At 51.4% G+C, this 27,222-nt stretch overlaps 2 protein-coding genes across 4 annotated transcripts in view; both read right to left on the bottom strand.

The window, feature by feature from the left end:
- The window catches only part of KCNQ4 (potassium voltage-gated channel subfamily Q member 4), a 53,631-nt gene extending 49,133 nt beyond the window's left edge, over window positions 1-4,498 (bottom strand). Inside the window, exon 1 of the mRNA XM_072974674.1 lies at window positions 3,870-4,498. Within this exon, the coding sequence (XP_072830775.1) occupies window positions 3,870-4,183 (314 nt within the window). The 5' untranslated portion in view covers window positions 4,184-4,498. The remainder of the gene's footprint in view (window positions 1-3,869) is intronic.
- Window positions 4,499-15,337: 10,839 nt separating this feature from the next.
- NFYC (nuclear transcription factor Y subunit gamma) overlaps window positions 15,338-27,222 on the bottom strand; it is a 59,420-nt gene continuing 47,535 nt past the window's right edge. For 2 of the 3 annotated variants that reach the window (XM_006215847.4, XM_072974675.1), the window contains exons 6-10: window positions 26,531-26,704; window positions 23,204-23,362; window positions 20,027-20,134; window positions 17,516-17,575; window positions 15,338-16,249 (exon numbers count right to left, since the gene is read on the bottom strand). In XM_006215847.4, coding sequence (XP_006215909.1) covers window positions 16,130-16,249; window positions 17,516-17,575; window positions 20,027-20,134; window positions 23,204-23,362; window positions 26,531-26,704 — 621 coding nt within the window. In that variant the 3' untranslated portion in view covers window positions 15,338-16,129. The remainder of the gene's footprint in view (window positions 16,250-17,515; window positions 17,576-20,026; window positions 20,135-23,203; window positions 23,363-26,530; window positions 26,705-27,222) is intronic. The other variant, XM_072974676.1, reaches the window with a different exon arrangement.

A 27,222-nucleotide genomic window follows, 5' to 3' on the forward strand; every position in this document is an offset into this window, starting at 1 on the left:
ACTGTTTAAGGACACAGTAAGAATGGTTTATAGAGAGCACTTAGCAAGGTGCCCGGCACACAGCTGATGTTCTGCATGTGACCAGAAATTTCCAAACTCCAAGAGCCAACCCAGGCAGCCTCAGAGAGCATCGGGGAGGTCCTGGACAGGGAGATGGGAGTCTTCAGGTCTGGTCCTGCACCTACCACTGATTCACTGTGTGATGTTTGTCTCCAGAGCCTCAGTTTTCTCATAAACAAAATGGGGCTGTCAAAATGTGTCAACCCACCTAGCAGGGATGCCCAGGGCCTCTGGGCACACTTTGCTGAGATTATTTCCAACCCGGGCGATGTTCCTTCTCAGTCAGGGTGGGGACTTGGGGGGTGTCGGGGTCGGAAGTCTGAGGGCCCCAGGAGCTTACGTTACCTCCTCCCCTCCCCATTCCCACAGCTTCTGACCCTAGGGACAAGGCTGATGGAGGATGTTTACAGAGCATAGACCTTCACATAGAGAAAGTTCGTGGGGCAGCTGGGGGCTGGGAGCTGCCAGAGTCTCATAACGGTTGCGGCATGGGGAAGATGAGGAGAGATGGGGTATTGCTTGGTACCAGCCCCCTCCAGCCCTCTGACTTCAAAAGAGAGGCCGGGGTGGCCTTTGACCGGGTGCAGCAAGGAAACGGAACACTCCTCCCAAAATCTCAAAACCAGGATGGGCAACAATGGGATGTTTCCCAAAATTCAGAGAGTGGGGACTGTGAAGGGTTGAAGGCTGAAATCAGGGACTAGGGCACAGGGAGGGGGAGAGAGGCTTAGTGACAGGACCGAGGGCCTAAAGAGAGGAGGGAGAGGGGCCAGCAAGCCCTCATTCTGATCTCAGTAAGCAGAAGCCAGGAGTCAGTGGTTCCCACTTCCCAGAGGCTAGGGCTGCTGCCAGGAGAGGTGGAACTGGGGTCCTCTGGGCAATCTCCCACACATCAGGGCCAGAAAATATGCAGGTTCTGTGTGCGGACCTGGCTGGCAGGTGTAAGGGAGGCGTCCATGGGGTGAAGGGACCCAGCTCACCCTAATTCCCTCCTTGCTGAGCCCTTCTATGGCAGGCTTTTCTGCTGGGGCCCCTCCCACCAAGGCCTTAGTCTCTGGGAAGGGGGTCCTAGCTACCTGTGCACACTGGACTCCCCTTGTTTGCACTGCCTCTGAGAGCCACTGGGGATGGCGGGAGGGTTTGACCAAAAGTCCAGCAGTAGGGCTAGAAATTCAACGGCAGGAAGTACTTCCTGTCTCACCCAAGATCCTGCAGTGAGTGACTGAGAAGCCCCACCTCTGGAGCTCCTCAAGAGAGGAGAGGTGAGAGGCCTCCTGTGCGGCCCCCTCCCCCAGCCCTAATAATAACATCCATCCCTCATGCCCCCATGGGCCCTTGTGGCTCACCACGCTCTTTCCCATCCATTACCTCGTCCAAGAGGGAGGCTTGCAAGGTTGGGGTTTCGACTCACTTTGATGGCCCAGCGATCTAAAGCTCAGAGAGGCATAGTGATCAACCTAAGATCACACAGCACACAAGAGGTGGGGCTCCTGACCCCTCAGCCTCCTCTGACCTCTAAGATGAATGATCAGTTCCTAGAGATCCCTAAACATCTGGACATTTCGTGCAGTGTTTCCTCTCCCAGAGCTTCCAAGAGATGCCTCATCCCTGGGCTCCTGGGGACAAGTGGTCAGAACAAGCATGTCCCTGGCCAGGGCATTCCTGGCATCCAGAAGGGCAGGATGTGGGGCAAAGGTACTAGCGGATTTAGCTCCTGGAGAGGAAGGAGGGGCCCCTCCGGAGGAGGTGAGGACAGTGCTGACCAAGGGACAGGAGGCGGATCTTTCACCCCCAGTAACCCTCATGGGGGCTGAGAGGCCAGGCCTGGGGGCCAAAGACCCCCCACCTCAGAGCCCTATTTCTTCCCCAGGCCCACCCAGCCTTGCCTTGGGAAAGTCACCTCCCAAGAGGAGCCTGTGGTGGACTCAGCTTCTCCCTGCGGAGTGTCTCACCCTCCTTGGGCACCCAGGCTGCGGTGTGGCCAAGGGCACTGCACCTTAACGAGCAGCCGCTCTGAGTGAGCAGCCCCCTGCCCCTCATCTCCAACACCACTGTCCCTGCTACCCCAGCACAGAACCCTCGGCACTCCAACAGCCCGCTCTGCGGTGCAAGATTCATCCCAGGCCTGCCCAGTGGGCACTGGGGGTTGGTCCACTCCTAACCATTAACCCTGAGCCTAAGTCTGACCTCTTGTCCTGAGCAATCTCAACTCTCCACCTCTGCCGCCCTCCACCAGGCCCACCTGAAGTCTCTGCATAAAGTTGGGGTCTCTGCAGCAGAAAGTTGTGGCTGCCGCCCCCAGGGGCTAACAGATGAAAGAGTTCCCTTCCTCTACCCTCCCTGTGGTCAGGGGACTCCTTTGTCAGCATTTTCCTCCCCTCCCCACTGACATTCTGTTGGCCCGTTAGGATGGGGCAGGGCAGGCAAGGAGGCAGCAGAGGGTCAGGTAGGAAGACAGACCAAAAGACAGATGGAAACAGAGAAGTAGAAGAAGAGTGAGACAGTCAGGTGGACAGGCAGATAGACAGATGGACAGACAGGCACAGAGATATCTGGACAGGCCAACAGAGGGATGGAAGCAGATGGACTGTTGGACAGTTAGGTAGAGAGTTGAACAGACAGGATGAGTCACACACAGGTGGAAACACACTCTGGTAGAGGGACAGCCAGACAGGCAGAAGAACTGTTGGACAGGCAGGTGGACAGGCAATAGGACCACCCAGGAGACCCCACGACCAGAGGACCCTCTCTGGGGGCAGCAATAAGGGATTAATAGTGGCACATTTTCCAGGGACCAGAGGTTTCTCTCAGGTACCTGCGAGCGTCCCAGCGCCAGGCCCAGCCCTTCAACTGATATCTGCGGGCCTCTCATGTTCCCGGCTGGGCCAGGCCAGCTCCCAAGACTGAGCGCTGAGCTGCCAAAATTCACTCTTTACATCCAAGAAGGGTCAATGTTTTCGAAAGTTGTAGGAGCCCGGCAAGGGGGAGGGGGCACCCCGCAGAGTGACTGTTTCCAAACCTACTCCCCCTCCTCTTTCTTTTTCCCCTGGGGTACCCAGAGCCAGGCCTGGTGCAGCGGCCAGGCTAGCTGGCTGAGCCCGCAGGGCAGGCGGCAGGGCCCACTGCTGCTGCCCCTGGGAAGTTTAGGGTGGAGGGGAAGACTGAGTGAAGACTCAGAGAAGTCAGACAGTACACGCCAGTGTCAGAACTCCAGTGGCTCAAGGGGACCCCGAAACACCTACAATGGGGGGCCAGCCCTGGGCTTGGGTGGAGATCATCCCTGGAGAAGGACATCTCCAAAGGGAACCCATTGTAGCTACAGAGCTGGGGAGAAGGTGACAGAAAGTGTGCGGGGAGGTGGGGGGCAAAAGGTCCTCTTTGTGTCTCGGACAGAGGGAGACAGAGTGAGGAAGAGGAAAGGGGAGCCGCAGTTTAGAAATTCCAGATTGCAGAGAGATGGCGGAAAAGAAGCCGGAGGCTGGAGTACCTGGGACAGAGGAGCAGGGGTTGGAGATCAGGATAGAAATAAGGAGTTCAAGTCGGGGAGGTCAGAGGCGAGGTAAAGCAGGGGTCAGAACTTGGAGAGAGAGCGGCGGTTAGGGTCAGGCTGAGGAGGGTCAGGCTGAGGAGGATCAGAAATCGGGCTCGGGCCTGGGGGGCAGAGCGATGAGGGTCGGCGGGCAGTGGGGCAGGGGGACAGAAGGCGGAGTAAAGGCGGGGCGGCCGTCCCCCGGGAGCCCAGGCTCCGGCAGGGGCGGCGCGGGGCCCGAGCGCGCGAGCGCGGCCGGGGCGCGGGGTCGCAAACTCACATGAAGACGTGGTAGACGAAGGCCCAGCCGCGGGGTCGCTCCAGAACGTTGTAGACCCAGTTCTGCAGGCGGCGGTATCGCTTGTGCGCGGCGGAGGAGCGCTGGCCGCAGGCGGAGCCCGAGACCGAGCCCGGCCCTGGGAGGGGCGCGCCTGGGGGCAGGGGGCTGCCCAGAAGGCCCAGGCGGCGCGGGGAGCCGCCCCCGCCCGCCTCACCCCGCTCGCTCTGCACTGCCGTGAGCGCCACCAGCTCGGCACGGGGGGCGTCCCCGAGCGGGGGGGCCAGGCCGAGGCGGCGCGGGGGGGCCTCGGCCATGGGCGGCGCCGGACGGGGGGGCCTGGGCCCGGGTCCGGTCCGGGGCGGGGGCGCTCGCGGGGCGCTCAGCTGCGCATGGCTCGGACCCGGGGCCGGCGGGGCCGCCCGAGGCGGGCGCGGGCGGCGGGGGCTAGGGGCCGGGCCGGGGCCGCTCCGGAGCCGGGGGCGGGCGTTCGGAGCCGGGGGGCCGCTGGAGCCCGCGCTGACCGCCCGCTTCCCCGGCGACTGGGGCGGCTCTTTCCGACTCCAACTCTCTTATTACGCGCTCCATGCCGCTCGCCTTTCCACCTGCCGCCGGCGCGCCGCTCACATGTCAGCCTCCCCCGCCCCGCCCCTCCCCCGCCGCCCCCTCCCGCCCCGCGGCCGCCTTCCCAAATCGGGAGGGAGCGAGCGAGCGGGCGAGGCCGGGCGGAAGGAGGGGACACGCGGAGAGGCGGCGGGAGGGCGCCCGGGCCGCGCGGGCCGCCGAGTCGGGGCGGGGACCGGACCGCGTGGCGCTGGCCCCAGGGTGGGCAGCGCGGGGCTGGGAGGCTGGCGGGTGCGAGCGGCGCGCCGGGCTGCGCTGGGCTGCGAGGACCCGAAGGCCGGGCTGGGGGCGGGACGCCGCGTGTGTGGTTGTGGCGAGTGGGGCGTGGAGTCGTGGCCGCCGCGGCCGATGGGACGCGTGTCCCGTGGAGTTTAGGTGCGAGTGGATGCAGACGTACCTATTGTGTGTGCGGAGTGAGTGGCTGTGGCTCTGAGCCCGCAGGGCAGGTGGGATGCTGTCAGTGGCGGGGCGGGGCGGAGGTACAGTGTGGATGGGTGTACAGCGCCGGGCCTCTGGGGGTGGCGGTGTCAAGAGAGGCGTGCCCCGTCGGGTCGTGCCTTGTGCGTGTGGTGCGGGGTGTGTAACTGTTCTCATGCAGTGTGGCGGGGTGCGCGCATGCCTGAAAGACCCGCGCCCAAGCGCTGCCCGGTTGTCAGTGTGTGCAGCCTTGTGGGCCTCAAGTGCATCCGCTTTTCCACCCACCCACCCCCACTCTGAGCGTCCTTTCTTCTGAATGAGGGAAGAGCCCCCACTTAGGCCACTCTGCCCCAAAGAATAGCCTCGCTGATCAGAGGGGCCTGCTCCCCGCCAACCCAGTCTGAAGCGCCGCCTTGCCTCGCTTGCAGGGCAGGGCAGGGTTCAGGGCACGAGTGTTGGGCGGTGAGCTCTGAACCAGCGCGGAAGCCAGTCTCCTCTGCAAAAGCTCAAAGATCCCACCCCAAAGCGGGGAGACGTTCTCCCACGGCACTCTCTCTCCAGCTGGAAAGTTCTTGGTGCCTGACCTACTCTCTCCAGCTTCGAGGGAGGCCCTTTCGCTCCCTTTAGCCCCCTTGGCCCAGCACAGAGTGATCATTTGGGCTTTCCAAGCCTCTTTCCCTCTTCCGCTGCCGGCAGCTTCAGCCACACCAGCCGCTCCCTTCTCAGGCCCTGCCCCAGGGTGAAGCGCTTCCGCAGCAAACTCTTCCCGGTTCCTCCGGGAGGATCTCGGGGGACGGAGCCGAGCGGGAGGGGCGGGAGCGGGGGCGGGAAGGCGAGCTCGATTCTCAGCTGTCAGCAAAGGCAGCATTGATCTGCTGAGCGCCGGCGGGGGAGGGAGGGAGAGAAGCAGAGCAGCCAGCGGGCAGGGAAGGGGCTGCAGGGACCTGGGGGCCCCCAAGCTGGGCTTGGCAGCAGGCCCACACCCCGACCCTAACAGTGACCCCCTTTCCCTCTGCATAGCAAGGGCTGCATTCTCGGGTCTGACCTGAATCTCTCTCGCTACTTCTGGCTCCAGGTGCACCCAGGGACAGAGCCTGGTGCCCCTGTGCAGGTTGTGCCTGGTCCTTACTAGTACCTGGGCGAAGTTTCTGGACCCCAGGGCCCAGCTATGGATGCAATGCTGGGGCTGGGTTAACCCATCCTCTCCCTGTAAGCTGGAGCTAGCGCCCCTCAGCTATGCAGCACTGCCCTCCCAGACTCTCTCGGACTACCTGACTGGGCTTCCTCCATCGGGGGTCCTGGTGGGTGGGGCTAAGGTCTGGGAACTTAAATGGTGGGAAGGAAAGCAGTTGCAAGGGTGTTTCTTGGGAGTGTTTTTGAGGTTCTTCTGTGGTAGAAAAGGCCCTTGAACACAGGTTGCCCTTATCATCACCCAAGATATCTGAAATTGGGTCTGTTCTGGGGAAGCTGGATATTCAAGCTCAGCATCACCTTTGGACCCGATGCCTCTCTTACCATTTGGAGGATGGCAAAAGTCCCTTCCTCTCCTTGTAAGGAGCCCTCACTGCAGGGAGAGGGTCTCTCATCATCTTTCCTCACTCCAGTGCCAGATGACCCCCTCAAAGGCAGCAGGAGGAAGAAAGAGACTATGGATGCAGCAGAGGGATGGCAGATCTCAGACGGGAGTTTCATAGGGCACAGATGTCTGTTTCTCCTGCGGGTGTATGTGTAATGGAGGGACAGGCCCACTGTTTTTTTAAAACGGAGAGTCGCGTCCTCGTGGAACTCTTCCTAAGGGGTGGGGGGATGGGACAATGGTCCTAGGAGGATGTAAGCAATGTTTAGTTGAGGGGGGGGTGTGTGTGTGTGCGCGCGCGCGCGCATGGGAAAGTGGAGGAGGCAAAGGAGAAAGTCCAGTTCAGACAAGACAGGTGGCTACTCTGAGGGTCACCCTGCGGCCTTCCTGCCCCATCCGGATTCCCAGGACATTACCATGACTGGGAGGAAGGCCTTTCCCCACTGCAGCCTTTAGTGACTAAGACACTTTTCTGAGCACACAGCTGTCTCAGGCTCTCTCAGTCTGTCTCCCTGCTGGAGGTTGGGGGTAGGGGGGTGTAGGAGCTGTGGTTTCCCACCCTCCTCCCTCCCTCTCTCCCACCTGTTCCCTTTACCCCACCCTCAGCAGCTTCCTTCCCACCACCCAGCTCCCTCATCTCTCCCTGGTAACGCTGCCAAAGAAATGTCCCACTCTGCCCTGACTCAATCACTGTCCCACCTGGGCGAGTCCATTCCCGTTCCCACTCTGGGCTTGTTTCCCCATCTGTCCACAAGAAGTGGGCAGGGCTCCAGGGTCCCCTGTAATCCATCACTGTCACTCTCATCCATCAATGGAGCAAGTATTGATTGAGAAGAAGGGTAGGGAAGGAGGGAGCTCCCATTTGCTGATCACCAACTGTGTGCCTCTTCTGGGATCCAGAGCAGCCGTTTGCACGTGAGAAAGCTGAGACTCAGAGAGATTCAGGGACTCATCTAAGGACAAACAGCCAGTATTCAGAACTGCCTGTGACCCATCCTCTCCCCTGGCTTGCACCTATGTACGGGGCACTGGGTCCTGGGATCAGGGCTTTGGGCTGAGGGGAACCATAGATGGTCCAATCTTTGTTTTCTAGGACTTATTCCTGCCAGGAGTGGAGACTCCCAAGTCTATAAGGGTTGAGGTCTAGTAGTGGCTGGGACCTCAGTCCCTGGAGCCAGGTTCAAGCCTGTCATTGACTGGAACAGCCACCCTGCCAGTGTGACTTCAGGTCAACCAAAGGTGCAGATTCCTTCCTTGGAGTGGGAAGAGGGTTATAAGTCAGAGGTTTTCAGACCTTACCAGCAATGGAATCCTTTTTACAGACAGAATCTTTTTTCTTTATTTTGTTTTTTTACTGTAGTGTAGTTGATTTACAATGTTAGTTTCAGGTGTACAGCAAAGCAATTCGGTTATACATATACATACATTTTTTTCCAATTCTTTCCATTGTTTGTTATTATAAGGAACTGAATATATTTCCCTGTGCTATACAGTAGGTTACAGACTGACTCTTAAGTCTACATTGAAGCAGAAGTGTTCTGGTTGAATTGGGGTGAGGGGATCAAGGCTCCACTCACCACACCTCCTCCTCTTTCCTCTCCATAACTCAGAGGCCCTTTGAGTATTCCTACAGCTCTAAGTGTTGCTAGATGTCAGATGAGGGGAAGTCTCCACTGGCTATGGCAGAGGGAGACTTCTTGGGGACAGGGGTCAGGAGGACTTGGAGAGGTGCAGAGAAGTGCAACCAGTAATGCCTGCAGCTGCCAAGAATGATGCCCAGGCTAAATGCTAAGCCTTGTGTAGGGTGCCGTACCTGCATGGTCTATTTCAGCATCCCAGTAAAACCTTCTGAGGTAATACTGCCCACCCCCATTTTACAGAAGAGAAGATTGAGGCTCAGTGAAGAGATTTGCCTAGTATTGCTGTTTACCCCTGTGCTGTAGTGAATGTGTGTGTGTGTAGGTGGGGTGTGGGGATGGTGGGATGTTACAGAGCTTGGGGAAGAAGAGCAAGCTTGACAAGGGGGACACAGGGAACTTTGAGTGCTGTGGTGATGGGCCTAATTTGGCCTGATAAGAAACAGGGAGCCTGGCCAGGGCTGAGCCTGGGTGTGCTGCAGAGGCTCAGGCTCTGTAGGAGAGAGCTCAGGATGGGGGGAGTTGGAGGCACCAGTACCCAGAGAGGTCGGCAGTGCCGGGGGTGGGGGGTACAGAAAGAACACTCAGCAACAGTTCATGTCTGGACTTCCTGGCTCTCCCTTTGGACTAGCTGGTGACCTTGGTCACTGCATCTCTGCCCCACCTTTCCCGGCTATCAGTAGGACTGAATACAATAATGCATGAAAAAGTTATGACTGTGCAGGGAGCTGTACAGAGTGACCCATTGACCTTACCACTCCTCAGGTGTTTGGGAGATACTGTGAGAATTCCCTAGTTCTAGCAGCTCTTCTCCATGTGGGAAGTCTTCCTAGTAGGAGGGGATTAGAGTAGAGGGTGCTTGCAGGGTGATGTCACCACATGCATTATGTACCTCTAGGGATCCACCTCTATGGAGAACTGGACGAGGAAGTAAGAAAGATCAGGCCTGCTTCCTTTTCCCAGTGAGGCCAGAGAGGACAAGAGGCTGAGGCCACCTGGCAGGTAGAGATGCAAAAGGGGTGCAGATCTGGGTGTGCTACTGAACTGCTCCTGCTCAGACCCTGCTGGATTTCTGGGCCTGTCAGCTCAGAGCCACAGGAAGTAGAAAGGGAGCAGGGTCACTGAGCTCAGCAAAAGTGAACCCCAACTGATCCTCCGGGCTGGAGGGGGGCCCACAAGGAGGAGATATTGAGAGGGAAGTGGGTGTGGAAATGAAAGTCAAAGCCATCCCTTCTTGCATGGCATCTCCTTTGCCTTCAAGATTCTTCCTCCATGACCCCAACTCCTGGAAGACCATGCAGAAGGCAGTATTACTGCAGCCCTGCGGGCAGGCTCTGTGTTCTTAGAGAGAGCCACTGGGACAGTGGAGTTCATTGGAAAATGAGGAGGAAGGACTTTTCTGAGCTGCTGAGACTGCAGTGGAAAAAAAGCTTCCCTTTTCTCGCTCCCATGGTCAGAGAAACTTGGACAAGGATTCAGGGAGGGAGGTGATGTGAGTGGGAGGGACTGCAGATTGAGTGTCAGGGAAGGGGGCTCATAAAAGAGATGGGACTTGGTAAGGGAGATAGAGGCTCAGAGAGGAGGCTCTGAAGGGAGGTTAGAGGCTCAGCGACAGGGACGGGAGGCTTAGAGAGCAGGACTTCCAGGTCAAACTTGGTCAAACATTAGAGTCCCTCCTCCTTAAAAGAGTGGATATACAAGATAAATCCTGCATAATTAAAAACAAAAACAAAAACCCAGGCTCAAAAGCAAGAATGAGAAATCTCTAAGGGCCAGAAATGAGGAGGAATTCCGGTGGAGAGCAGGAGTTGCGGCTGTACCTCTGAGGAGGGGTTCAGCATTCCAGCTGAGTGGGAAATATACCTGCAGACCCCACTAGTGGCAGGGGTTAGGAGAAGCCCCCTGCTTAAAGCTTGGCCTGGGAAAGTGCTGCCTGCCGTAAACAGGACTGAAATATCTCTGCCTCCTAGCCGCCTGGTTCTGGCTTTGGGTAGGCAGAGTACCCATATGACTAGAACTCCTTAAGCCTGTCCACTTGGGGTGTGGACTCAGGATCTGATTTTCGAGCCATGCAAAAATCCCAAGCCAAGACACTTATATAATTGCTAGTTTGGGGCTGGTGCACTTCCGTATGTTTTGGGCAGATACAGCTGAGAAATCATCCCTTAGGGTGGCCTCCATATCCCAGGGTATAGTCAAGAAAAGGTGTTGAAAATAACTATCTCAAGGATAAACTTCACAACATATAAGAAATACAACATCTTGAAAGACACCTCTCTTATGGGAGGGTTCATACTCAAAGGCCTAGAGATAATGGAGCAATCTGAAAGGAAGTTTAATATAGTTAAAATCTTCAAGAAGATAAAGGAAGGACTAGCATCTATAAAAAATAAAGAACAGAAAGATATCAAACAGAAACACATAGCAGATATTAACAGAACTATCTAGAAATTTTAGAAATGATAATTAAAGTCACTGACATTGAAAAAAATCAGTAGATGGGTTAGGAGAGTAGATACAGCTGAAGAGAGAATAAGTGAATTGGAAGCTAGAACTGAGGAAATCCTACAGAATGAAGCACAGAACAATAAAGAGATTAAACATATGAAAGAAAAGAGACAAAGATGACTGAATGAGAAACTCCAGCATATATATTATTACTTCCAGAAAAAAAGATACTGGAAAGAGTGACTGAGCTCTTTCCAGAAATAAGATGTGAATTTCTAGATTTTAAAAAGGCCCACAGACTGCCTAGTAAGATACCTTTAAAAACAAAACAAAGCTACAACTAGACACCTTGTAGCCAAAGTGAAGACTATCAAGAATAAAAGGAAATTCTAAAAGCCACCAGAGAAAAAAAGATAGCTTGTCTACAAAGGTCCAATAATTGAATTGACAGTAAGCATCTCGTCAGCAACAACAGATGCCAGAAGACAATGGAATAGTATTTTCAGAGTGCTCAGGGCAGAAAATTGTGTGAACACAGAATTTCATGCATTGCCAAACTGTCATTTAAATAAAGGGCAAAATAAAGACATTTTGACACATGCAAGATCTGAAAAAGCTTCTGCCCCACAGACCTTCGCTGAAAGAGACAGGCACAAGGGCTTGGGAGCTGGACAGGGCTCGGGCCTGCGGAGGGAGGCTGGGCTCGGGTTCAGACCTCTCCTCAGCACCAGCCAGCCTGAGGCGCTCAGCCCAGCCTGGCCCAGCCAGGGCCCAGCTCAGGTTTTCCCCTCCTGAGTGCCAGCCTTGCTGTGCTATCCCCTCTTCCTGGGCCAGGGTAGCAGCCCAGCACCCAAACTGGGGATTAACACTGCCAGCCTGGCTCAGAGAGCCTTGAGGAGGCCATGCCAACTCATGTGACCAGGCACTTGCCCTCCACCCTGGGGCCCTCTCCTCCTTACAGAGGCCTACAGATGGCCTGAGCAATGGGACCAAAAACTAGGTCCCTACCCAGGAGTTGGGGGTAGGAGTGGGAGTGGGGAAGAGATTTTCTTTCTCTGTGAGAAAAGAATCACTATTAGAGGGGACAAGTCCAATGGGGCTGAGCTGGCTGGGACAGGAGGCTTCTGGGAGCATCTAGCTCCACTCAACCAGCTGGTGCCCTTGGGTAAATTTCTTAACTTCTCTGAGCCTCCGTTTCTTACTAATAAAATGAGAATACTTGCTTCATGAGGATGTAAAGATGAAATAAGACAATCCACTTAGATATCAAGTTTTAGGTATATTTTCCTACACAGAAATTTCTTGAAATAATCTCCATCAGATATCCCTGCCTAGTATCTTCAGTGCTCAGTAGAAAATTTTTACCCAGAGAAAAGTGAGGGAGAGCCAATGAGCAGAGTTAGGAATGTGTGCAGTGTAGGAGGCCCTGTCTTCAGGGAAGGGTTCGTGTTTGTTCACTCACTCATCAGTTACAGTTATTCTCGTGGTGCCAGGCCCTGCGCTGGGTGCTGGAGGCACAGAGACAGACCTGAACTGGAGGTCAGGACCATCGGGAGGAAGATAGCCCAAACCAGGAAGTTCTAACAGACTGATAGGGGTTTCTTCAGAGCCTAACTTGTCTTGTGTTTGTTGTCTATCTCTCCCCTCCCTACTCCCACCTCTCCCCTTGCTCCCACCCCAACATAAGCTCCATGATAGCACAAACCTCATCTGGCTTGTTTTCAGCTGTCTTCACAATGTCCAGAATAATATCTGAAACACAGAAAGTGCCAAGGAAATCTTTGTGGAATGACAGTATATGAGCACTATTAACAGAGGCTGTGGAAGTTGCTATGAGATCATTGAAGAAGTCTCCACTAACTCTGCCCTAGGAGTTCGAAGTTTCTCAGCAAGGGCCATTTAAATTGGGCCTTGATGGATGTATAGGAGATCAATAAGTGGAAAAGGAAGTAAAAGGACATTCCAGGCATTGGGACCAGTACTTCTGAAAACATGGAGGGGATTTCAGGGACGAGTGAATAAATGAGTGTGACAGGAGTGTAGACTGCACGATAGAGGAGCATGGAAAGACACAAAGCTGGGGAGATAGGAAGGTCCTTGAATGAACTAGGGCTGTCACAAAGTCCTTATTAAAATCTAACCACCTACCCTGATGTAATACTCTGGATAGTTTCCAGCCCTCAACATTGCCCTAGGGAAGTTCTTCCCTTCGAAAGTTAAGGGTTTTATCAGGAAGGGGGTTAAGGATCTAGTATCCATTGAGAAAGGGGTAGACATACCCCTGTAGTTCCTAGTGTTGTCTCAAGTTAGGATCAGAGTGGAACAGGACACCCCCCAGATTTGGGTGAGTGCTACATGCTGCCCCCTTGTGGCCTCAGCAGAATTGAGCAAGGCGGCCAGTCAGGTAGGTGGTCTGTTCATAATCCCAGGGGCCTCCAGTCTCCAGCATCACCCTCTGGGAGTTATCCTAACCATCAGCTGTCCAGAGACCAGATCCAATTGCTTTATTCCACATATACTCAAGGATGGGCCAATGGGTCTGAAGAGGCAGAACCAGTTCATATATAGTAAAGCAGACAGTTCATATGTAGTAAAAGCCTTTTTCCACCACACACACACACACACACACACACACACACACACACACACACACACACACACACACACACACACACACACAATGTATACACAGAAAGCAACTATGTATACACAGGGGGTCAGGAGACCAATGTTTTGGTTTCAGCTCCATGCCTATTCATGGAATGACCTTGGGCAAGTCACTGCACTTCACTGGGCTGCCTATGTCTTCATCTGTAACACAGGGATCTCGATCCCTCTTCCTGTCTCCCCTGCAGGGTCACCGTGAAGATCATCGGGAGGACGGATGCTTCAAGTGCTAGGAAAAATGTTTAAAGAGTGCTCCGGATGTAAGGGGATCGTGCTGGGTATTAGATAGGGGCTCTCTTGGGCTGCACCAAAGTGTTTGTTTACACTCGCATGGGCCCTGCTGGCGGGGAAATTTAAAGGGAACGTGCTCAGTAAGGGAGCCAAAACATCTCCAAAAGAAGAATGGAAATCTGTGGGAAAATGGAGATCCACTGACTGGTCTGAAATTCCAATTACGCTTGGGTTTTCAGGAATGAGTTGAAGAGCAGCAAGGTGGGACAGTACAGTGGCCTCAATATGAGGGGTTAGCCAGGAAATGAAATAGCTGAGCTGCCTTCTCTGAGCCCAGCACCCCTTCTGGGTGCTTGGTATGCTCTTGTTCTCACTAGCTCTCTTGCATCCTCTCCATGTGGGGCTGGGTACACGCTATCAGTGAATTACCTGCGTGGCTCACTGAGATGTGTTTGGGTACAGGACAGTGGGAAAGGCCATATGACCCCCTTCAGAGTGAAGTCCAGGGCTAGAATAAAGACCTGGACACAGGCGGGGCACGAAACTTGGGAGTCAGAAGACCATGCTGCTGCCCCTCACTCATGCGGACAGACCTACTGACTTATGGTGACAGTATCACCTGCTTCACCTACCTTGATGACACTGGAGGGGGTACCTGTATCCAAAAGCTTACAGCTAGGAAAATCTTTGCTTTTGCAAAAGAATGTTATTTTCCTTCCTTTTATAGTGTGAATCTCTTACCTGGTCCCATTTCTTTTTGCTATGGCGGCCAGGAAGCTCAGGATCAAATGTGAAACCTAATTTTAACAACTATGTAGATCTTCACGGTCAGATTATTTGTTGTTTTTGATGATCCTGATTTTCTACTCACTTATATTCTTCCTAATTCTAATTTATCATATTTTATTATTTCACTGTGTATGTTTTCAATGCAAGCCACCTTTTTTTTGTGTGTGTGAAGTAAGGTACACTTGGGTAAATAACTCACAATGAAATAGATGACATAGCTGTCCAAGTGCTTACCATGGTTGACAGTGGGGGATATCTGCTGAGGGAATTATAAGGGCACCAGGATCAGACTTCAAATCATCTAACATTAAAGCCTCTCCCCTATCCACACCTCACCCCATAGTCCCCAAGAAGGGAGTTGCCAAGGTTTTCTGACATACTACTGTCAGAGAAATTAATACTTCTCCTGGCACCCAGTTCTCAGCTCTTCCCATGACTACAGGCCTCACTCTAGCTGTAGAAATGACATGGTGAAGGTAAGAAAGACGCCTCCCCACTGGCCTCTATGGCCAACACAGGCCAATAAAGAAGGAACGCTCTTTCTATTCTCCCTACATTGATTAACAGGAAGCAGGCCCTGACTGTAGACCCCTTCAGACCTGCTGGCTGACGAGGGACCTGGGCTGGCCTCCGCTGCAGAGGCTCTGCCTTGGTAATGGGCATGGCCGCAGCAGGCAGCCCAGAGTGCCCACCTGTGCCAAGGCAGGAGTGGAGGGATTTACTCGAGTCCTTGCTTGAAGGACAGAGATAATTTTCTCCATGAGAGATGCTCTCTTGACCCTCAGCCAAGAAGGACACAGGCTAAATCTGGCCCACATGTCATAGGCAGTTCAGGAAGTAAGGCAGCAGGCAACTGAGCAGCAAACAGATTCTGATGAAGTTCATTTTTTACATTAGCTGAAGACCCCAATTTGAATCGGATATGCAGCTTAAGTCCCCTTAGCTTTGGACATCCCCTCCTCACAAGCGTCACCCCCCTTCCTTCACAGACACCCAACTTAAGAGCAGACAAATCTTACCAAGCCTTTCCCTAACAAAGTGGCCCCATGAATGCCGCCAGACACAGAAACCCAGACTCTAAATTACCTAAAATGAGATTTATTGCATTTCATGCAGTCTGAAGTCCATGCAGCAAAGGAGACTAGCACAATTTTTAATGCTTTTAAAAAGAAAATTAAAAAGTGGGGGAAGGTGGGAGAAAATGCACAAAGTTCTAGTCTCCTTGGGTCCCTGGGAGAGAAGGATTTGGAAATGAAACTATCTGCTGCTCACCACGGCAAATGAGTTCATCTCTTAAATGCAAGGAATGTTTCCATGGCCTCTGGATACAAATCCATGGAGCTCCCGGGCAAGAAGAGCAGGGGCATGGGGAGAGGAGCACTAGTGGAAAAGAAGCTACACACAGTCGCCGAATTTAATCTGAGGGCAGAGCAAGGTGGTAAATCCTGGGGTAGCAGCTGTTCTAAGAGTCAAGAGATCACATACACCCCTGAGGAAACAGATTTGCTCCTAAAAGAAGTGGCAGTAAGAACCAAAAAATAAAAACAAAAGAAATACGTCTTCAACCACACACTTCGAGAAAATGCCATAAATATGTTATTTAATATTTTCATTTTATAGCATTGGACACACAGCTCAACATACTGAAAGACTGATTCCTTGGAGAAAAAAATGGGGAAAAAGGAAATAAAAAATATTGCATCTTTCTGCTGGAGAATCTTGGCCCCCAGGCGTGGGGCGTAGTGCACCAGTGTCCTAGCCTGCAGGAGGCGCTGAGGTCGGCAGGGTCCTCTGGGGAGGGAGGCTGTGCCCATCGCCCGGGGCTGTATGGCAAAAATTGTGTTGAGTGTCCTTGGCCTTGCCAGCTCAGGCCCTCAGTCGCCGGTCACCTGGGGGGCCTGCCCGTCGGAGGGCTGGTTGGCTGACTGGATGAACATGGGTTGGGCGAGGTCCTGGCCGGCAGGCATGGTGACTTGCTGGATCTGGTAGAGCTGCTGCGAGGGGTGGAGAGGAGAGAGTGAGGTCATCCCTGGGAGAGGGGCATGCAGCTCCCTATGGGCCTCGAGTTGGCTGGGGGCCCCGGATACCTCCACCACCACCCACTGCACGGCGTCGGAGGGAGGAGGGGATGTGGGGCTCTGCTGGGGTTGGGAACAGCAGACACAGGAGGCACCAGCCCGGTGTGAGGGGGTATGTGTGGTGGGCGGGGAAGAGGTGCAGGGAGTTGCATCTCCTGTGGCTTTCACTTCTCTGGGCTCTGCCTCTCCCGTTAGCTCAGAGCCTTGAGCCTGCTGCACGCTGTTCCTCTGTGACAAACACAAGCAATTTGAACCGCTGTACCAGCAGCTTGGAAGTCAGCATTTCCCCAACTTTGGTAATCCTCCCTGGCAGGGGCAGCAGGGATTACCCCCTCCTCCTCTCCTCAGAATATCTGGCTCGGGCTGAGGCTACACTGCAGCTGCATCTCCTGCATGGGCCCCGATGGGGAGGAAGTCACGGGATTAAACGCGACAGCCAAGACCCGTGAAGGGTGGAGAAGATGCAAACACAGCCACTATGGAAGGTCAGGGCCAACAGGACACTGATTCCTCAGGTATTTCCAAAAGAAACCAAAAGCTGAGACCCCCTGCCACAGGAGCCCTGGCACGCGAGCCTCACAGCTGATGCTGGCAGAAGCCAGGGCTGGGTCCCCATGCCAGCTCCTCTCCTTTCTGGGCAGCGGAGAAAAAGCTTAGGTATGTCATCCTATCACGTCCTCAGGGGTCTCTGGGACCACAGCGTGAAGGGAAAGGTGGAGGGAAAAGGGAAGATTCCTTCCTCACGTGAGTTTAGAATGACTGATTTCGAGGCACCAAGAGGAACTGAGAGGTCACATGTTCTCTGCATTTCAACTAATCCACGCAATTAAAAGGCAGCATACAGAAAAGCCGATCCTAGAGGGGCGAACAGGAGGCCTGCAGGATAGTCCTGGTTCTGCAGTGAACAGCCGAGTGGGCAGACAAGGCACGTCCCACCTCTAGGGCTCAGGTCACTCATCTGTAAAATGGGGGCTGGGCCTATATAATGTCCAAGAGTATTTTCAGCTCCCACAAGTCTTTAAATCTAGAAGATAGGCAAGACTGTTCTTGTTTGAACAATCTCTTGTCTACTCACTGTTAACACATGTTGGGACAGTTGCCCTAACCATCCAAACCCACTGATATTACCCGCTACCCACCCTCCCACAACTCACCCTGTCCCTGCCCAGGCTGGTGTCCTACCTGTCCATCCGTGAACTGGCTGAACTGCTGCTGTCCTTGCTGGACTTCTGTCTGTGTGATCTACAGGAATCAAGATGGCAAAGTAGGCAGATCAGCCGCAGGGTCTGGTCCACTAGTCCACCAGCCCACCACCCAGAAAAGGGTCGTGAAGATCAAATGGACAATGGTATAAAGTGTCCAGCATAAGGCCGGCCACAGAAAAGGTGCTTGATGAGTAACAGGAAAGCAAGGGCCCCTCCCCATCCACTAGGCTACTCAGAGCTGGCACTACAGAGAAGACCCTGGAGCAAGCAGTATTTCAATTTCCGTAACCATCTCTCTTAATGTCCACTGCACCCCCATTCCCCAAACCTCCTCACTGCAAGGTATTTCTGGGGCCTGAGGCTCAAGTCAAACAAAAACACCTAGCTCCTAGGTGCTGACATGACAGGGCATAACATTTACAGTTTAAGCACAAATTCTGAGTCTGCCTTTCAAGCAGTGAAGGCAGATTGCAAAACACTGGGCAAAGTGGTGAGTGGTCCCTTTCATTCTTGGAAGGTGGGTTCCAAACCAAACCTGTATCACTCAGATCATCTGACTGGAATATAAAACACCTTGGCGAGCAGGACCGCCTTGGCCCTGGAAGCCCTTTGGCAAACCTATGAAGAACTTTTTCCGAGAGAGGCCACGTGCAGTCCTCTGGGCCAAGAAGAAGTCAGGGTAACTATTTATCACACACACTTAAAATCTTATGTGGGGATTTTAAATACATTTTGAAAGAAATTTACTGACACAGAGAACTGTATCACACAACGCTAGTTGCTGGAGACAGCTTGGTAGACTAGAAAAAGGACTTGTGTGCAAGTATGTTATCTACGGAACATTTAATTGGCTAATGTCCTGTGTACCTTCTCCTGGAATTATCACAGCCAACGTGCAAGGTAAGGACTGTCCTCTCGAGTGCCCTCACAATGGCCAAGAACAACCTGTCTACCCATGAGGCTCTGAGGAGCAGTAAGGGGACAGGTATGAAAGGGCTTCATGAGGGTTCCTTACTAGTGGTCCTTGTTTTGAGTCTTTCTCCTCCCACCGGCCTATAAGCTGCTTGAGGGCAGGAGCTAAGTTCTGTCTTTCCATCTCCCAGTGCAAAGTAAGTACTAAAGAAATATCTGCAGAATGAATGAAAAATCCCAAGACAGACGGAAAATACTCCTCACAGATGAGGTTAATATTGCCCTGTGGACAGCAGAGGTGCCTTTCAAATCAGCTAAGAAGACAGTTTCATTTATCTATAAATTCCACTTATATAGTAGTCAGTATTCATTCCACAAACATTTACTGAGCAACTACTAAGTGCCAGGCTGTCACAATTATAATCTGTTGTTACTGTAGACCGACTGTTCTCGGGTGCCCTCTGCTTGCTTCTCTCCCTCCTCTCTGTGCACCCAACTCTATCCACTTCCTGGCTTTAATTTCTGGTCCCAAAACTGACCTCTGGGGAACCAAGAACTCTTCCTTCTCATTTCCTCCCACTCTAGGCCATAAAAAGATTTTGAATCTCAGGTAAGAATCTTACAAGTTAAAAAAAAAAAAGAAAGAAAGAAAGAAAAAAAAAAAGAGGGATACTAAAGGATGTGACTAGTCTTGAGATTTGATTCAGTGTCGGTGAGCCCCAAGGAAATTAGGGAAAAGCTCAAATCCTTATGTGAGCCAAGGAAAGGATTTGGAGTGGGCCCTTTAATGATCCCAGAGACTACATGGAACTCAGAAGCCCTGCCTTTGGCTCATACCTCATGTTTTCCCAAATGAGATCTTTGGAGACCTGCTCTCCAAACTCAGCTCTGTCACCACTGTCAATAGATACATCACCAGAAATGCAACTGGGCCAGACAAGTTCAGCTCTTAAACGATTGCTGCTTTTTTTGGGTCTGAGGCAAAGGAATCCATTAACAGTGCCTCCCCCTGTCCAGCATCCCCTGTCCCCTGCAAATAATGCCCACCTCCTCCAATCCCCAAGCCCAGGGAGGCAGCCCCCTCAGCATCCATGGCTCACAGCCCTCAATATCTTAGGGCATGAGAGGAAATGAGGGGTTTAGTCTCTGGTTAGGGGTGCATAAGAAGGTGGGGGTAAAAATAAGCAGCTTTCCAAAGGGCAAAGGAGATGCTATAGAACACAAGTTACTCAGGTTTCAAGGTGGAAACTCAGCCTGACAATGAGGCAGTCTCTCGAAATGCTTCCTCTGGTCAGACATGCATACACACACATCAGGTGTTCTTCAAGCATCCTTGGGCCTTCCCTGCCTTGCATTTCTTTGTCCCTCAAGAACAAGATGGTCAGGGACACACTTGAAATCCAATTCTCAGATACACCCGATCTGTCCCGTGGGGTGCAGAACAGATGTGCAGGGTGTGGAGGTGGCTCTCACTGAAGGTGAAGTGGCAAGAGAGTTGTGTGCAGATCACTCCTCTCCAGTCAGAAGCCAGTTCCTGCTGGTCCCAACTCAAGCCCTGCATCTCAGCAGTACATACCTGTTGAGCATTGGTGGCAAGCGTCTGGATCTGTCCTTGCACAACTTGGGTGCCTGATACAGGCTGGGCTAAGCGAATATACTGCAGCTGGCCGGCATTCAGCTGCACCTATGACAGGAGCAGAGGCAAACAGACCACAGGAGACTGAATGCAACCTCAGATTGGCAAACTTTCCATGACAAGAACTGGTGATTGTCTACCACCCACCCCCTCCCACTTCTAAAGAAGCCGATCCTGTAAAGTTCCTTTTTAACAGAGATCAAAACAAGCAAAACCATAACATCCCTACCACACAAGTCACACAACACAAAAGAGAGTATGTTGAATGGACTTGGGGAAAAATTCCCAGAGAATCTTGTCACCTATGTGAGAATAACACGGACCCTCAACATTCACTGAGCTATCTGCTCACAGTTTATCTTGGGATTTTATGCCAAAGACTGTCTGATATTATCAGAATACTTGTACCTTAAATGTGGGCCTTTCTCCCCTCTATCTCCACCTTCCCCACGCCAGTTCCCGGGATGGCTGATCTAATATTGAGAAGAACCCCAGTGTCCACCAGGAGCCCAAAACAGACGGCTATTCCTTGGCACCACAGCCCGGGATCTGCCCAACCCCATGCTGCACATTTTAGAAGAAAAAGCTGGCCTGCTTTACCAACTCTGTCCCCAAGAGCCAGGACCAAAGGGGGTCTGTGAGACTTTTAGGATCCCTGGTGTTCAGCACTAGCTTCTGGCCAAACACCTCCCAAGGGAAGCTGAATCAATAAACCTCTCACAGAAAACCCCATCATGGGAAACTAAAGCTACAAAAATGCCCTTAGAGTCCCTGATACTTAAGATTGCCTCAGATAATACAATAATACCACATGCTGCATTTAATTGTAGGCTAAAAGCCTTAACTCAGGCTCTTAATGCTCCAAGTATTAGTGCTTCGGGCGTGGGGATGGGGAGAGGACCGAGGCAGTTACGCTACAACGTGAGAGGAAATGTGGCCCAGCAGAGAAAACAGTCAGCAGAGGACTGCAGACATTCACACTCTGGATGCAGGGGATGAAAGAGGCACCAGATGGACAGCAGATTTGGTCTCTCTTTATATGGGGGCCCAAACACTGCCCACCCTGGCTGCCCCGTCTGCCTTTCTTGCAAGGGTGACCTTCTTGAGGGTAAGCGGCAAGTCATGCCCCTTTGTCCTGGGGAAAATGTTCCTCTTGTCTTCAAGAGCTAACTTCACAGCAGGTACTTTTACTTCCATGAGGAAAATACTGATACGACGAAGCTCCTGCATGCAATGTGAAATCAAACTGCTTCTGTGAAACTCCAGCCTCATAGAGGACTTCAACCACCGATAAAAGACTAACACTAAAGTTCTTGGTAGACCATTCCACAATTGTCCTCTTAAGGCAAGATGGAGGGACACAAAATCTAAACCCGTTAGGAATCTGGTTCAAAGGAGACAGGGCAAGATATTGCGACCTGTAGTCACTTCTTTCCTGAGAATATGCCAAGAGGAGCTACCAGGAAGTTGTGGTGCCAAACCTGAACTCTGCAGTACATCCCATAATGCAGTTTCCAGGCAACAGACAGCTGGGTGGATGCTTGGGAAACCTCATCTGCCGAGACTGATGGTGGCTGGTCCCAGGAGTCACCAGAACTCCACCAAGGAACATGGGGTGAAAGACTGAACCCTTGTCCCAATAATGGGGGAAGGCGTACTGCCAGCCATAGGGATTGTACATTTCCCAGCTGGGAAGAGCTCTTTGCAGAAACTCAAATGTGACTGAAAAGCTGTGAGCCAAATAATTCCAAGCAGCTCTTAGAAGTAAGCTCTTCTTTTAAGCTTAGGTTTAGACATCTGGTGATGCTCTGGCCCTCAGTCCTCTACCACGATGATAGGCCTGGGGACCCTCACAGCTTTTTAATGTTAATTACAAAGCAAATAAGCCTACCCTTTGGGCTTTCAAAAGAGAAGCAAAGCTTCCTTCCTGAAAATCATCACTAACATGAGCATGGTGAGTTTAGAAATGCAGGTTCCTGTAGGAGGTATACAGTGAAGACCAGGTCCTGAATTCTACAGCAAATCTTCTGTGCCCTAGAGGCTTTAAAAGCTAAGTTGAAGTTACTGCAAAGTGGGAACTCTTCTCCCGCTTAGATGAACTTGTTTTGGTGCCTTCACATGCAAAAATGAGAACAATTCAAGAAAGGAGTCTTTGGTTGGTGGCTAAAACAGTGAGGCAAGGCATCTGGAATTGATGGGTATTTTGTGTATGTGTATGTGTAAGCGTGCATGCACGTGCAGTGACAAGGAGAAGAGAGAAAGGGAGGGAGAGAAGGAGGGAGGGGTGGAGGGAAGAGGTGGGCAGAGAGAGAGAGAGATGAGAAGGAAAAGAGACAGAGAGAGAGGTACACACTCCACTTTCCCAAGCTTTCTCTTGGCTTATACTCTGTTAATAAGGATAGTTCCAAAAACAGAGTTGAGGATACTCTGAGCTTTTTTCAAAGAGGAAGTGGCAACCAAGTCCAAGTGAGTTTCTGTATCTGCCTACATTTCACTTACAATAGGAAGAGCAAGGGGCAGGAATAGGACTGCTCCATGTCACTCACTTTCCATATTTTTGGGGGAGGGCAAAATGATCAATAATATAAGGATGGCGAGCGCTAAGACACTTTTTACAAAAGAACAAGTATAAGTAAAAAAGCCAACAAATCTAAGAAATGAAATCCCTCAAGGCACAAAGGAAGCAGCAGTCCACAGTGAAGGAATAGATAAGTTAAATGAAAGCCAGAAATACACTTTGCTGCAGGATCCACTGGGAACTGACTCATGAATATGCAACAAGTGTATTTATGGCTTTCTCTATACACCTCCCTCTTACTCTCTGCTAATCAAATAACGGGATTGCCTCATAGGACCTCTGTGCCTTGGGATGGGATAATGGTTACAAGGATCTCTGCGTAGGCGGAGTGAGGGGAAATTAAGAGGAGCTGCCCCACAGTGGTGAGCCTGAACCTGGATTAAAGGAAAGCAGTGAGTATACAGTGAAGCAAGTTGTGCTCTAAGGTAACGGGAAAATAGGTTTACAAAAAAGCATGTGTGTGTGTATATAAAATCTCTATTTCCTGCTAGAATGTTGAGCACAGCGCCACGCAGACCTTGAGGCAGGGCAGGGCTTACCGGGATCTGCTGAATCTCTCCTGTGTTGGTAATGATCTGCTGCATCACCTGCATCGTCTGTCCAGTGCCACTCTGCGCCTGCTGGGCTTGACCCTGCGGCTGGGCCTGGACAATCTGCACCTGCTGACCTTCTCCAACTTGCATGGTCACGGGTGTGGTCTGGAAGGAAGAGTTATGAGAAAGTTGATTGAACTCTGGCTCAGAGCTATTAGGCTTACCAAGGAGTGAATAACAAGCAGTTTACCAGGAGCCCCCCATGAATGCCTGAACTCATCTCAACACTGACAGTACTCAGCTTACAGAGTCCTTCGGGCTTAGAGCACTGCTAAAGTCACTCTCCAAAGTAAGACAGGAAAGAGAAACAGATTTTTAGGCTCAGAGTACAGGGTATTTGCCTAGGCCCCAAACATCTCTGTGGTTCAAATGATGCAACTCTTTATAGCCCCTTCAAGGCACATACAATACAAAAGAATCAAAAGCAACCATGATAACTTGCTTGAGACATGGCCAAAGTCAATCTGAAGCAGGTGAGTTTAGAGGACAAACTAAGTGGAAAGTGGGGTGAGTATGGATTTACCAAGTTCAGGATCCTGGGCTCCTTCTCAGGCAAGAAAGACACTGTGAAAAAAATTCAGCTGCACACCAGTTTTCCCCCTATTCAAACAGCAAGTGACTTTAGCTCACACTGGCCGGCAGGCTGCTCTGGACCACAGCTCAGATTCCCACTGGAAAGGCAAAAACCCTTAAGATCTGGGCACTAAGACCTGGATTTTAACTGAGGCTATCCTGAATAACAGAATTTAATACAGCAATAATTATAAACTTCTAGAAACAGGAATCTTAGATTTAAGAAACTTCTGTCTAATGTACAAGACTTAGAAGATTCTGTGTCTCACACACACACAGTGGACTGTAGTCCTATGGAACTTGCTCCTTTGAGACACAGTAGACTCATACTGTCAAAGGGGTCAGTCAGTCAATCACTTCTTTAAATCTCAGATGTGAGATGTGAGCTTTACAGAGCCCACTATATCTTGTTCATTTGGTGGTGGTGGGAGGGTGGGGCCTCTCAACTCTACCTGCACCCATCTCCCCACTTTGGGTATAAAGTAAGAACCACCTCATAAGATGACTCTGAGAGTCTCAGTGAATCACGGGCTCCCATCGATGTCACTGTTCCGCAGCTCTGTGTTTTGAATGCACGGCTCTCCTATGCATGTAAAGTTACAAAGGATGGAGATGTGTTCTGGGAACTAGAGATGAGATTCAAGGGATTATTAAGTAAGGAAAAATGACTACAAACTGGAGGAGGGGAGAGAAGAAAGATGACAGAAGGAAATACATACAGTGGGCCAGGAAATACCTTCCACTCTCACACCACAATTTTCAACTCAGCCTGTTCCCCAAACCTCCAGGAATGAAAGTTTCCAATTTTATGACAGAAAACATAGGATTCGCTTTACCAGAATACGCTTTTCTTCCAACTTTCCTACATATGATCCTGCAAAAGATATCTGAATTCAACCTGAAGTAGCCATTACGACAGGTCCAAGGAGGCATACACAATACAAGGCCACCCTGAACCAGCAGGACAGCAAAACAACAGTTGGAAGATGCCGAGAGGAGCCAACTTCCCCGTCCTCACAAGCCTTATCAGCTCCAAGCTGAGCAAGTCTTGGGGTGGCAGAGAAGAGGATAGATGAAATTCTCGCTGACTAAAAAAAGACGCATACTGCCAACTCATCACTGTACTATACCAACTCTATTTCCGAGAGGATTTCCAAGGTATTTCTAAATCACTTCAGGAAAATGAAGGCTCATGTTAGCATAGCAGCTGTCAAATCACGTATGGCGTGCCCTGCTGTCAGGGCATGATGGCCATGAGTTTCTTAGGATGACCAGCCGATCAGAACCAGCTCTTGGCAGACTCCCTTGAAGTCTGCCCTGTACAGGGATAAAGCCTCTGACAGGTAAAGCGCTCACCACTGCAGAAGCACGAGGGGTAGCCAAAGAGGTCCCTCAGGCATCACGGTGCAGTGGACACCTTGAGGCAGAGACTGGGCTGTGGTCATCTCTAAACCCCTCCTGCCTAGCACTGTGTCTAGCAAAGAGCAAGCACTCATTAAATTTCTGTCATATGAATAAACAAATGAGCAGGGAATAAATACTAAAATCATACTCAATATTTAAATCGCAATTTTTTTACTTTAGGCAAACCCAGCTCCTTACTGGAATACTGAAGGCTGTCTAGGATGTGTCTTCTGCCTGTCTTCTCAGACTTGCCTAGATGTTCCCCTTTGCTGACTATACCCTCCCCTCCCACACTTCGTGTGCCGTTTCTCACCTCCGAGCCTTTGCTCGTGCCGTGTCCTCTCCTGGGAAAGCCCTCCTTCCCTGTTTATTTGATGCATTTCCATTGTCCCCTCTAAGACTCATATTATTCCCTTCAGGGAAGTTTCTCTGATGTCCTCTCCTACTACCTCTCTCACATCTTTATTAGGACCCCTTCTGAAGGGCTCTCATAACAATTGCTATACAAACCCTAAGAGTATCTTACAATTCCCATTTGGCAAATGGTGTATGTAACTTTAAATATTTGTAGCCCCAACTAGACTGTGAATTCCTAAAAACAGTGACTGCTTTATTCATGCTTGTATCCCCAACACATAGCACTGGACTTTATTGACAGAGGATGCTCAATATTTGATGAATAAATAAATTAATGATTGACAGAGATTTTGAAGTAAGAGCTCAGAGAACAGTCCTCTGCAGCCTCTCATGATCCCCAACAAATGCGGATGTTACTACTTTCACAACAGTACTACTGAAGAAAGAAAGAAGCTTCTGATTGCTATTGTGAAAGAAAAGGTCACTGGCACAAATCTGGTGGGACAGAAAAATGATGGGGAAAGGGGGAGGAGAGGAAAGCAAGCTGGAAAAGATGTCTGATCTCCCCCTTAAAATTCCAATTCTGGTGGAGACACACAGACTGCAGTCATGGAGTCCGCTCAAAATACCTTCTACAGAAATGCCACTATTCTTCATGGGGGCATTACAGAGACTTTTTTCCTAAAAGTTTTTAGGGATCCTGGAAAATGTCATGTTCACTGCATTTTCCTCATCTGACCCACGAGGAAACCAGGGCCCAGACTGATTAGGTGACACGTCATCTCACGTTTGAGTGAATTTGGGGAAAAGCCCAGTCTCTAGAACTCAAATCCTGTGCTCCACAGTGATTTGACCGCCCCTCCGCCCTAGCCACACTCTTCCCATCCCAAACTAAGGAGTGCTGTCTTGCTGGGCAGGCAGCCTCTGCAGCTCACAGACCTGGCCCTGCTGAGGCTGTGCAATGATGATCTGCCCGGGCTGGATGGTGGTTGTGGAGCTGGTGGTCTGCTGGCCTTGCTGCTGTCCCTGGACTTGAACGGCAGTGGGCTGCTGAGCCAGCGTGAAGTAGTACTGGACAGGCTCGGCAGGAGTCACAGACTGGCGCACCTCCTCCTGTGGGGAAGAAGGAGAGGCAGGTAAGAGGGAAAGAACCGACTCAGCAGCCGCCACAGTGAATTTCCATTCTTCCCCCAAATGGGCTCTGTGCAGTTGCCTGCTGAATGCTGAGCTCTCCACATTTGAAGCCAAGGGAAAGTGGAATTTGAAGAGACCAGTTGTGCTAAATCAAACTAAAAATAACAGATTCCATAGGCTTCACAAAACATACAGCCAATTTTCTGAAGTACATTGCGCGATGACAAGTTGCAAATGGGCAAATAATTACCGTAACTAAAAACCACGCACTAGCAGTGCGTGTCAGTAAATGCCGTCAGGGCCTGTGATCTGAGAACAGTGCTAACTGCAAGCTCTGGGAAGTTGCTACCCAAACACCATGCTCTCAGGCTGGCGCCCCATCTCCCAGACAGGCAGCACTTCCTTATTTCATTCCCACCACCTCAGGAGGGAAAGAGCAGGAGAAGGGGAAACACAGGGCTTTTTCTGGGTTGGAATTTCAGAATCAAATGTCGGGC

Source organism: Vicugna pacos, chromosome 13 (assembly GCF_048564905.1).
Source record: "Vicugna pacos chromosome 13, VicPac4, whole genome shotgun sequence".
Classification (NCBI taxonomy): domain Eukaryota; kingdom Metazoa; phylum Chordata; class Mammalia; order Artiodactyla; family Camelidae; genus Vicugna; species Vicugna pacos.